The sequence below is a fragment of the Phascolarctos cinereus genome, unplaced genomic scaffold (genome assembly GCF_003287225.1).
Source record: "Phascolarctos cinereus isolate Bilbo 61053 unplaced genomic scaffold, phaCin_HiC Scaffold_726;HRSCAF=1367, whole genome shotgun sequence".
Classification (NCBI taxonomy): domain Eukaryota; kingdom Metazoa; phylum Chordata; class Mammalia; order Diprotodontia; family Phascolarctidae; genus Phascolarctos; species Phascolarctos cinereus.
The window spans coordinates 416,915,230-416,928,208 of record NW_027556098.1 but is presented as its reverse complement, the minus strand read 5'-3'; the positions used below and the strand labels follow the sequence as shown (position 1 = coordinate 416,928,208).

The 12,979-nt window shown below is 39.4% G+C and overlaps 1 protein-coding gene across 5 annotated transcripts in view; it reads right to left on the bottom strand.

The window, feature by feature from the left end:
* Positions 1-12,979, bottom strand: part of LOC110219992 (uncharacterized) — a 56,348-nt gene that overhangs the window by 40,723 nt on the left and 2,646 nt on the right. The window contains exons 3-4 of one of the 5 annotated variants that reach the window (XM_078145934.1): positions 1,657-1,783; positions 1,262-1,357 (exon numbers count right to left, since the gene is read on the bottom strand). The exons of 1 other annotated variant lie outside the window; for it this stretch is intronic. In XM_078145934.1, coding sequence (XP_078002060.1) covers positions 1,262-1,357; positions 1,657-1,783 — 223 coding nt within the window. Of the gene's footprint in view, positions 1-1,261; positions 1,358-1,656; positions 1,784-3,433; positions 11,068-12,979 lie in introns of those variants that run through there. 3 more of the 5 variants (XR_013482639.1, XM_078145933.1, XR_013482638.1) reach the window with 3 other exon arrangements.

The following is a 12,979-nucleotide window of genomic DNA, read 5'->3' as shown; positions in this document are numbered from 1 at the left end:
TATGGGGATTTTCAATGAGATCAAATAAAGGAAAAGATTCATATGTACAAAAATATTTTAGTAGTCCTTTTTGTTGCAACCAATTACTGGAAACAAAGTGGTGGCCATCAATTATGGAATGACTGAACAAATTATGACATATAAATGTTCTAAATGGACACTTCTAATAAAAATTTGAAGGGTTGTTTCAGAAAAGGGCTCTTTTGAACTTCCATTATCTCCTTTATCACCTTCAACTCTTGGAATCCTGACCTCCTTCAAGATTCAGCTTAAGCCCCATCTTGGTATAGATGCAAAATCTTACCTCATCACTCAACTTTCTGTATCCACGGACCAGTTAATACAGTGCTCTCATATTCGGCTATCTACATAAATTATATATGCCACTAAAGAATATAATAAGCTCCTTTGTATGCCCAGAGCCTACATATAATATGTACTTAATAAAGACTTCTTGATATAAATTGAGTAGAAAATAAATGACTGTCTGAGCATGGATAGAAGGATGAGCAAAAATGTCAGGAACCATGATGTAGTGGAAAGAGCACAGGGCTTGTTGTAATCAAAAGGACAAACAAGAGCTGTGCTGGCTTCCAGGCTGTCAGGAAGGACAATGATAAATTAGACGGTTTCCTGAGGAGGACATTAAAGACAGGGAGAAAACCATCAACTCCTGCTGAATGAAGAATGGCTCAAGGAAAGGGAGAAATCAGACCCTCACATGAGGTCGTGCCAGAAGTCTAGCATTAGAAAGGCTGTCAGAGAGAAAAGGGCTATACCTATCATGCTCAGCCCCAAAGCTACAGGTGGGAGGTGCAAAGAAACAAATTTACACTTGATGTCAGGAAGAACATGACCAATAACTATGAGAACTGTCCAAAAGGAGGACGAATGGGCTGTCTTGGGAAGCGGTGGATTCTACCTCGCTGAAGGCATTTATGCAAAGACCTAACAACTGGCACTTATGATGCAGACTGGATTTTCCTTTAAATATTTCCTTCCAATTCTGAGATCACATTTTTAATTTCAGCTCCCAGGATCTGCTTTCCTATATATAAAAGATGTCGGAAATCATATCTAAGGTCCTGTCCAGAGCTAACATTCTATGATCCAGTGGAAACTAGTTTGTTGGTATAAAAATGAGCGTCCACCTCATCAGAGGTGAGCTTTCTCCTTGGGCCTGGAAAAACCTTAGGAGTGCACAGAAGACTGCAGCTATTCTTTGTAGTGACTCCCACCTGTCTGGTTTTCAATCACCCACCTGGAAAGGTGCCTCCTAGGACAGCTCTCTCTGGCATCCATGGTGTTCCTCCTCTTTCCAAAAGGAAGATAATACCTGGTTTGTTAACAGCAAGCCCTGCTCAGGGGAAAGAAATGGGAAAGTGCTTTGAATAGAGTCTCTCTGGGTCCCAGTTTCCTCATCTCTAAAGTAAGGACTTGGGATTAGATAATCTCTAGGGTCATTCCTTCCAATTCTAGATTTAGGATCCTGTGAGCCCCAATAACACACATATCTGGAACATTCCTGCTCATCAAGCCAGCTGAGCCAACAAAAATGAGCTAAGCACTGGAGAGCACCACAAAGGCTCTACTAAACAAGAATGTGAAGATCTCCCAATAAGCAAACTTGGAATTAAAAAGGAAAGCTGTCTTTACCCAGAGAGACAAGGTTCCTATAGTTCTCCAGCATCACATCCCTGAACAAGTTCCTCTGGGCAGAGTCCAGTTGCTTCCACTCCTCTGGAGTGAATTCCACAGCCACATCCTTGAAGGTCACTGATTCCTGAAACATCAATACATTCCTCTTCACCCAGAGATCCTCAAACATATGGGCACTGGGGGAAGCCAGAAACTGATAACCCCTTGCATATTCAGGGAGTATCTTTCACAACAGTTCAGGGTCTACAGTATATCTCACCTCTACTTTGTAACCTGCCTAGCTTCCTTCAAGGCTCAACCTAAGCAACACCTCTGGCAAAAAAATTATTCTGAACCAGCATCCCATCCCACCCCCAAGGAAAGTAGCTTTTCTTCACCTTGTACACATTTGGTGTTTACTGTGCTCATAAGCATAAACTAACAGAGAGCACAGCCACAATGGATCAGTCACCAGGCATTTACAAGTACCTATTACCCAGACAGCAGGAATAAAAGGAAAGCATCACTGCTCTCACTAACACAGGCATTTTAGGTGCTATCCTTGGATGTGAAGATGGAGTCCATCAGGGAGGACTACTTAGCTACAAAATTAATACAAGGAGGCACTAGCAGCTACAGATGACTGGAAAAGGCTACATGTTGGAGGTGGTGTTCGAGCTTAGTTCCAAAGGAGGAGAGGAATTCTATGAGGTGGAGGTGAGGAGGAAGTGCACTCCAGGTACAGGGAGGTGCCTGAAAAGAAACAGAAATGGGAGATGGAGGCCTGTACATGAGGAACATGAAGAAGGCTGGTTTGGACCAGACAGTACACACAGAGGAATAACATATAAATGTCCAAGAAACATAGTTTGGAGCACGTGGTAAAGGGATTTCAATGCACCACAGAGGAATCTGTATTTGATCCTAGGGGTAACAGAAGGCCAGAGTTCATAGGGCAGGGGCATAACACAGTCATAACTGTTCTTGAGGAAAACCACATTGGCAGCTGTGTGGAAGCTGGACTAGGGAGGGAGAGAGACAGCGCTTAACTTTGTATTATAATCCATAGCGTGAACATAGAGCAGGGCTCCACAAATCACAAATGTCATTTAATTTGGAACCTGAAAAATGCTCACACTTCTACAAAAGCAGCTGAACAATATGACTGGTTATGCCTTACCCTTTTAGAGAGAGTAAACTGTTAATTTAACTGTTGCTATATTTCCAAAACCATAGGCATCAATGGAAAACTCCAGATGCTGTCATGATGACAGAAATTTATAGAGACAAAAGTACCCAGAAGCTATTACTTAAAGTCAGAGTATAGAAAGAATCAAAGATGCACAGTGAAAGTTGGTAAACTTCAAAGAGGGCTTTGGAAGCCTACCTGGAAAGATCTCAGTGTAACAGTCCGGTGACATACTTTTGAAGTCATTGTGTCCATCAGTAACGGATTTGTATGGCCAAAGGAACCTCTATCTTAATTCTTAAGAAATCTAATTTCCAAATATATTACGACCCACTCCCCAACTCAGTGACTAATCCATGAACAATGAATAAACAAAAGAAAAAAAGCAACTCAGCAAAATCAATTGACAAAAAAAAAAACCAAACAAATCTAACAATATATTCAATATTCAATACCCATCGCTCAAGAAAAAGGAGACTTAAATCTGACCAGTGGTCAGACGTCATTTTCCAGATTCAGACGGCAATGCTTCCTGGGCCAATAAAAAGTCTTCCTTGTCTCTGTTGCAATAAAAATCTGCAATAAAGAGAAACTGAGGCAATAAAGTTCTGAGCATATTCAATTTATTAGCAAAACCAACAACTGCCAATAAATAGGATCCAAGACTCCTCAGTAGCCAAGGATGCATCTGACAGTCAAGGCAGCTCTTTTAGAGTCAGTATCAAGAAACTGATCAGCCTGTATAATCTTGGGCAACACAGGGTATCTTATTTCTGACTGCCTGGTGCTAAGGTCACTAGCCACAAATTACATCAGACCAGGCGGCCTAACATCTGGACCAGCACCCTCTGGAAAGTTCCACGGCTGCCACTTTCTAAGGGAGAACAGGAATCTTGTGGTCTGGTTGATGCTTTCTGAGGGGACATGCTATTTATTCCTGACTGAATTGAAATTTTGTGGGTGGAAAGTACCCAGGAAAAGAGAACTAACACTGAGGGTTGTTTTCTTGGTTACTAGGCAGACTGTAGGACGGGGTCAAGCTGCTTGTCCTTGTGGTTATTAAAATGCACATGAGGATACAGTAACAGGATGGCTTAGCCAGCAATGCATGATTACTTTGTAGGTAAGGGGTGACTTGTGTTAAAAATATGAAGCTTGCACCTTCAGGCTTAAGTTCAGAGAAAGCTCAAGTTCACATACTAATGGAGAGTAACTACTGCATAGCAACCTGATTATTAATCCAAAGTCAATTAATTAAGTCTTAATAAATAATATAAAATAAAGTGGAATATCAATTTCCAATTCCACAATTCCCTGCTTTGATTTCTGGGAGAAATGTCTCCCATGAATTACCATCTAAAAACTAGATCAATATAATTAGACACGACCAGCATCCCTTAGCAATAGGGAGACTGTATAGATATGCGAAATCAGGCTGAGAGAGAAGCTTCACATAAATATCATGACATACAGAAAGCAATAATTACAGGGAAAAAAACCCCCCAAAACCCTGGGTTACCTTTGTCTCTGCAAAGCCGCTCTGTGAGAACACTCTAGTAGTACATACAACATTTTAGAGAAGGCCAGGGATTAGTACACCCCCTTCTCCCAGTCAAAAAAATACCCAAGAAACCCAAGAATAAAGAATAGGGACCATCTCACAAGGAGTTAACAGCAAGTGAGAACAAGGGGACTTGGGGCAGAACAGGCACTCATGATTCCAAAGTGCTTTCATGGAGCTGCTGACAGATTCAATACCCATGGGCCCAATGAGCACTTGACAATGAGGTCCAATGACAGCATTATTCATTACCCATTTGTCATGAGACAGGGCTGTGGACAATAGTGCTGGACTGATGGTAGTGCTAGTTTTAGCACAAATCCTTTAAGACCAAAACGTGAAGTGGGCTGATCTAGAGCTTAAAGTCTTACTAAATTATGACCGGCGCGTTGACAAAACTCTTTGGGGGCAGTCCCCTTTGGTACAGAGGCAGTGGCGCATGAGAAAAGAGAAGTGAGGGTGTTGACAAAGTAGCTCTGCTGGATCACTGGAAATTCTTGATGCAGACAGAAAAGTCCAAAGGTCAAGTTGTATTGCAGTCCACACTTGTGGAGGGCTTTCAGCTTGGATGTAGGAGGCCACAGATGTTGCTCCTTCTTCCAGATCTGCTTCGCAGGTTCCAACAGCATGTAGGAAGGCTTAATACAAACTCAATACAATTTAGTACAACAGTAACTAGTTCACATGGTGAAAAACCTGCTCAAGTCTTACGGTTCTGATTTTATTAACAATAGAGCAATAAGAAGAACATCAAATTAAGAACTCTTAATTTCCCAAAACTTCAGAGAATTTCAGTTGTTGTTGTCCATCTTTACTGAAACCCTATACTCGATCCTACAAAGAATTCATGAAGGTCTGAATTGGAAAATGAGACTTTCTTTCTCTTAAAATTGTAAGATAAATATTTTAAATAGGAAAATAATTACACTCTTTTCACAATTATTGATACAATTTATCAATGCAATTTTATATGTTGGAAGTCCTTAATTTCGAAAACTATCTTTGTCATATATATTTGTCACAATTCCCTCTCACTCCCCTTATGACGATATTATTACTATAGCATATACATGAATATAATTACAAACCAGAAGAAAATCATGGGAAATCTCTCATATTTACATAACTCAGATATCTCCGTACTACTAACTGGTTACCTGCCATAAGCCTCTAGAAGGTGGTTCTATTTTACAAGCTGAAGTGTTTCATTCCAAGAGCTTATCATAGAACTTTGCTATGAAAGGAAAAGGAGGGACATGGTTATGATGATACTGAGTAGCTACAAGGGGAAAACACACTTGGCCAGAGCAAGAGTTGACAGTCAATCACTCGAAGCTCCACATTATTCATAGGGCACCAAAAAGTAGGTTCCAAATTATCCAGGTGGGAAAATTTCCTGTTTGGAAAGGAAGCAGCTCAACTGGAAACCAAGTCAAGAGGATCCTACCTTCACCTTCGCAAGGTTGTCCTCTCAACTTTCTCCCAAAGGCAAACATCCACCTGTAGCAGTCCTCAGACTGCAGAACAAGGCAGCCCTTTGAATGGTGGATTACTGGGTTTGTGATCTTAACAGAATACCTGAAACCAAAACTCAGAATCATACCAAATTAAAGTCCCAGTAGACTTCACCTTAAATAGCAAAACTTCATGAAGCATATGTTTGGGCAGGATATAAGTACTGTGTTTATGTGCCAATGGCATTGGTTACAAATCATACAGTATCCACTGATAAAGTTTCCTAAATTCAATACAGTTTCAGTAGGAAAAAAATTCATAATAATAAGTGACAGGTTTTAATATTTAGTATGTAACTTCCCAGTTAAATATGGAATTCCCATTTAAGTAAGGCTGACAAAATCTTAGGCTCTCACCATTCAAACACTAAGTTAGTATGATTATCTAGTTTAAAGGAAAATATAATCCATTTAATATTTAGCCATTTTAATAAATTTTACTACCTTTTAGTAGTCCAATTTATAAGATACAAAATCAATTTAATCAGATTACATCAATTCAGTCAATAAAAAGTTAACTAGTCACTATTTTACAAATGTACAACATTAAGTTCTTTCACAGGGTCTGCGTGATAGCATAACTTTACCTAAGCACAATTACAAATTCAATCCCAATTCTGGCCAATGGGCAGGCCATGGTGGTCTTCAAACTTCTCATTAAATTATAATAAGTCTACATTTTAGGGGAAAAGGTACCACATTATCACAATTTTCAAACACTGTTAATGCATTCATTTTAACAGTTCAATAAGGAAGTGGCTTCTCTAACAGCACTTCACAATATTTTAGAAAAATTTCACATAACAGTATATATTTAAAAGTAGAATCACTTAATTAAAAGAGAATTCACCTTTTAATTACATTTCTGATACCATACAAGAAATAATACATGATACAAGAAAAACCAGAAGCCTCAACAATATGAGTTCTTTTATCCCAAGTCAAATGACACCATGTTATGACCTCTGATGTTATTTAATCTAAAACCCAAGAGCAATAGACAACATATAGACAGCGCTTACTATGCCAAGCACTTTACCATTATTTTACTTTTCCAACAACCATGGGGATAGATGCTATTTATTCATAAAAAGAAAACTGAGGTGAAGTAATTCACCTAAAGTCACATAACTAATAAATTCCTGACACTTAATTTTAACTCATTTACTTGATGCAGTCATTTTTCTGGAGTACTGCCTTTAGCAAATTTATCTAGTATTAAGTTCTCTGATGTACCACAATTATAGTTTAGTTTCAGGACAAAATTTAGACCAGATCAAATCTAGATTTATAATACCTACTGACAATATTTATTTCTCAATTTTCCCCAAGAGCCCACTGTTTTCAGGCTTTAATTTTACAAAGTTAAATATAACCACACAAATCTAAAAATGATGGTGAGACTATAATTGCTAAGAATTAAAACAATTAAATGTAAATTAAACAGTACCTTTGATTGACATATACATTGATTGATGTTTAAAAAACTTATAACAATTTTACTAGCTCTTTGATAGTGAAGCAGATTGTTATGTCTGCTGAACCAATTTGCCTCATCATCAAATTTTCAACAATGATTTGCATTAGAAAAATTCTTTCATTATGAACTATCTGCCTTTACAATTTTGCCTTCAAGAATTAATCTGGGTCTGTTGAAGAACATAATTTTCCCAAAGGTAAAGATATAACCTTTTCCCTATTTCCTTTCAAATCACTCAAAAAGTCAAATCTATTCCTTTTCTTTTTTTTCAATCTAACCTACCCTATCAGAATACTAGGATTTGTCTCATAAATCTGTACTTCATAAAATATGTGAATACACTTCCAACTGATAACAATTTGTTTTAAATTGTAAGCTTCCTAATTTCATCTCATAAATGTCTATTTGTTTCAATATTGAAGACAAATGAGACAAGGAATATCCAAAATAATTCACAAATTTTGTTTTGTTTTCTCAAGATTTCAGTATTTTATACTACTATCTGTAAGCTATACACTCCTTTTAATTTGGTCTTTTGTAATCTGAGCACTCTGTTAACTCCTTTGTTTAATTCTACCCTCAGTAACTCTAGTTCAGAATAGTATTTCAGTATTATTATAGTTCTATCAATATAAGTTTCATGACATTTCTAATTAACCTAATATGTTTCTGTTGTGTTATTCACAGAAGAACATTAAATTTTACTTGTTCTTCACTTGCTTCCTGATTTTAAAACCAGCTTTCCTCTCTCCATGGTCCAATTGCAAGCTGTAAGCACTTTGGAATTCACTAGTTGTGGTTCTCTTTTCTCTAATCAGTAAACTGGTTACTCTCCAGGGAAAGAGTGATAAAAGCAAATTTTACACAAACACTCTAACTACAGTTTGAAGAATTATAATACAGGAAACAACTTTTGGTTTCTGCTTCGTTTATAATACTATAAATTCCTGCAGAGTGGGGACAAAGATTCCCACCTTCTTATTTGTGTCTCTTGTATGTTCTCCCCTTTCCCTGCCCCACCGCTCCCTTCCCCCCATTTCTCCAACCCCACCCACTCCCAGACTGGTCAGAGGCAGAAAGGAGGAGGAGGAGGAGGGAGAAAGAGAGAGGGGAGTGGAGGAGAGGGAGAAAGAGACAGACTGACTTTTCTTTTGAAGGCTTTTCAGAGTTCTGCAGGAAGTTTTTACCCTCTATAGTGTTTTCGTTTTGGTTGATCAGACTGTAGGAAAAGGGTTTGTTTAAATATCAAGACAGAAACACACATAAAGAAACAAATGTATTTGCCAGAAATGTTTTTCCCTCCTTTAGTTTAATCAAAGAGTCAGTATGCACAGTTATTGATTGTAATCTTAAAGCCTTTAATAAGTGAACATTTCCTTTCTAGAGCAGATCAGGGACCTATATGGATTTTAATGTATTTTAGACCAGTCTTTACACAATTTAAGAGCTCTATTTTTGGCCATTTTGAATTTACCGAACTGTAGAACCAATAATTACTTTGATAAGGATGAAGTTCTCCCATTCACAAGTTTAACTTATCTAGAAACAAAAACACAGATGACAAGACAGATGAGGTGTTTAATGACAGTCCTCTTGATTCCCCTAATGACCCTTGCTCTCTCTATACAACTGAGCTTACAGTGCCACACTTCCCCAGTATGGGTGCAGCTGAGCAAATTCCATTACTGAGAAACACCCAGTAAGACCAATAATTAAACCAGAAATTCATTTGATACCGGTGAGATCATTCAATGGCAAATGCTAATTTTCTGTAATATACAATAATCAAATGTGCCAGTTTTAGGCCAAACAGTGCCTCAGCTAAATGTCTAGCCATCTTGGACCAGAATTCACCCAGTTAACCGTGTGCACCTTAGTCATTTCTGGCTGTACCAATAACTTGTCTCGACCCCAGAATTTAAGTAGCTTCTGTAAGGAGATTCCCTTGGGAACACTACTACCTGCCCCCACTGTCACCCATCAAGGGATACTAAATGGGAATTTTGGCTGCAGCATTCACAAGGGAGCCCATAGTGGGGTGCCCATCACCTGAGGAGGACTGGTGGACTTCCATGGGGTGTCTCCCACCCATCCTAGTAAAGACAAGTCATGTGAGGATCCTTTGAACAGAAATTTGTCTCAAGCTGCTTCACTTTTTCCCCTTTGGGCAAGTGTTTGGAGATGTTTTAATAGTTCCTAATTAATTTTTGGAGCCCAATTTCTAATGAAAACATTTGTCTAATTGTATAGAGTTGCAGTTCCTGGGATCACCCTTCAGAACAGAGGAAAACCTCCGGCTAAGGACTTATCCCAAGGAGTCCCTGTCCAAGTGTCATGTGCTTCTGAGTCCCTGGGCCCTTGCTCTTTACAATGGCTCAGGCCCTCTGACCAAGCAGGTGCAGCTGCCCTTGGTCACAGACCTGGGCCTCAGCGCATGATTCTTTGGTGAGCCCAGAAATTCCTGACACGGAGTGCCTCCTGGACCTTCTAATTGGTAGCCCCTGCTATCAAGACAGCCAACACAGTGCCATGCTGAAGACAGTCTTGGGGCAGCTGCTACCAATCATAGCGCCAAGATGGGTAGCCAGTTTACACCTAGGGTCTACAGTATAAGGGGGACTTGAGAACTGTCTTTATTTGCAGCAATTAAATACAGACAGTTCTTGCTTTCCATAATTTGCATTACACAAATTTGACTTCACGTAAAGAATTCTGAAAAAAATGTCAGCCAACCACCAGTGATAAAGGCTAGGTGCAGTGGGTGGAGAAGAGGCAACATACTGCAAACCTATGTTTGCTTTATTGCACAGTACTGTGCATACTTCATCATTAACTTTACCTTTTATTTCATAATTGTTTATTATCATGGTACAGTATTTAATGTCTACATTTCAGTACATTTTATGACTTGCGTAAGTTATTATTTTGTGTATGCCTTGTTTATATAGGCTAAGTGAAGTGGGTGGATAAGAGTAAACTCTAACCCTAAAATCACCTTATTTGTATTACGTAAAAATCATTTTATGTTGAGGTCTGCAGAATGGTCCACTTGGATAAGTCCAAATCTGTCTGTGTGATGAATTTAAGCACAAAGAATTTTATCAGCTGAAAAGCTATTTCACTTTGACCAACTGGAACCAAAAAAGGAAGTCACTGATGTTACAAATTTTGCTTCTAACTTTCACTTCTTTTGCTTCTAACTTTCACTTCTGTTAGTTTCAAATAATGAAATCTTTATTCAAAGTTGGTATGCACAATTTTCTGGAAAGAAATCATTTCAATGCCAGACGTGCTACCAATTTAACTCTACTTGTATAATAATTGTCTAGGTGTCCCAGAGACCTTCCTAGGTGCAGAAGAAACTGCTCTATCTGTAAAAGAGATTCCTTTGCTTTTTGGAGAAGTAAATCTTCTTCCTCTTCACACAGGAGAGATTTTTCTATCCGTAACAGGGATTGTTCTACTTGCACCAAAGAATGCTCTACATAAGACAAAAAACTTCCATTCTTTTGATAAGGATCTCCCATTTAGGAGCTTACCTTGGCTCAGAAAAATTTGGTTAGGCCCGAGGGGGAGTCCGTCCTCCGGGGCAGTCTTTTGAGAAGAATTCTTCTGAGAAGCAGTCCCGGGGGCTGGAGGCCCTCACTCGGGTCCCATCTGGGTGGCCAACTGTGGTGATAACAATCTGCAATAAAGAGAAACTGAGGCAATAAAGTTCTGAGCATATTCAATTTATTAGCAAAACCAACAACTGCCAATAAATAGGATCCAAGACTCCTCAGTAGCCAAGGATGCATCTGACAGTCAAGGCAGCTCTTTTAGAGTCAGTATCAAGAAACTGATCAGCCTGTACAATCTCGGGCAACACAGGGTATCTTATTTCTGACTGCCTGGTGCTAAACTACATCAGACCAGGCGGCCTAACATCTGGACCAACACCCTCTGGAAAGTTCCACGGCTGTCACTTTCTAAGGGAGAACGGGAATCTTGTGGTCTGGTTGATGCTTTCTGAGGGGACACGCTATTTATTCCTGACTGAATTGAAATTTTGTGGGTGGAAAGTACCTAGGAAAAGAGAACTAACACTGAGAGTTGTTTTCTTGGTTACCAGGGAGATTGTAGGACAGGGTCAAGCTGCTTGTCCTTGTGGTTATTAAAGTGTACATGAGGAAACACTAACAGGATGGCTTAACTAGTGATACAAAATATGATTACTTTGTAGATGGAGGATGACTTGTGTTAAAAATAGGGAGCCTGCAGCTTCAGGCTTCAGTTCAGAGAGAGAGTTCAAGTTCGCATGCTAAGGGAGGGTAACTAATACATAACTTAATCATTAATACACAGTAAATTGATTAAATCTTAGTAAAATAATACAAAATAAAGTGGTGCATTAATTTTCAATTCCACACCTCCCTAGGATGCAAATGTCCATTGTAATCCACCAAGGTCCCTTGACAATACAAACACTTCCTGTAAAGGGACAGAGACAATTCCTGAACTACCTGCACACAACAGAATATTTGGGGACAGGAGTCTTCTGAAGAAATTCTCTATTAGAACAACTTGCTGCTTAAATCCAGGGTAGCAGGAGCCAGTGACACCCTGCAAGGTTTATGACAACTCACAAAGCACCATTTCATTGATGGAGTCAATATTTTAGAAAACTATCAGCCTGAACCTGAGTTGTCTGACACGGGGAAGTCATGTGACAGTTCAGAATGCTCTTAGTATTAATGAGTGCTCTTGGGTATTCTGTGATCCCACACTGTAAACATAAAATAATGATCAATAAAGAAGGGGGGAGCCCTAAGCAGCCAGAACAAGTTAGAGTCTGACACTCAGGTACATGCTAACCAGGGCCCAGACAGTGAGGGAATATCTGGGCCTACTGGTTTAGGTGGACCTAATAAGAGTAATTAGAGAATTCTGTTGGCTAAAGGAGGATCGAGCAACACGTCTTCCCCTGAGTTTCTGCTAGGGAAAGAAGTAACAGCAGAACTTTCACAAACAGCTAAATAATGACAATGACAATAAATATAATAAATAATGATAGATAGGTGTCCAAATGGAGGTTACTGCTGGGGAAGAAACTAACACTAAAATGGGGTGAGAATGGCCCCCCAGAAAATAAAGGGAGGCTGTTACAGAAATCTAGGCTCTTTGCTCTTCTGGCACCAGCCACTCTGTGGCTACTCCGGTTCCACTATTACATCGACCGCCACGCTCTCTCTTCATCTTCCTACACGCCTGGCCACAATGGGTTTAAGGCTGTGCTCTCTCCTTGCTTCCCCAGCCTCTAGCTTTCTTACTCCCAGTTAACCTGACTGAAGTTGTACCTTGAGGTTGCATTGCTAGAACTCTCATTCAGATACATATCAAATGCGCAAGATCACACAGAAAAGCGGACCTGATGTTCCACATTGCAGCTGGTGGATGACACTTGTAGCACTAGGCTTTGCTTCTTCCTCTACCCACGCTCCTGGAAATTATCAATTTCTCATAGATTTATTGATGGGATTATCCTATCTTACCACTTAAGCTCCAACTTACAAACACATACTTCAGTTTGCTGCAGAGGCAAAGGAGACAATCCTAAA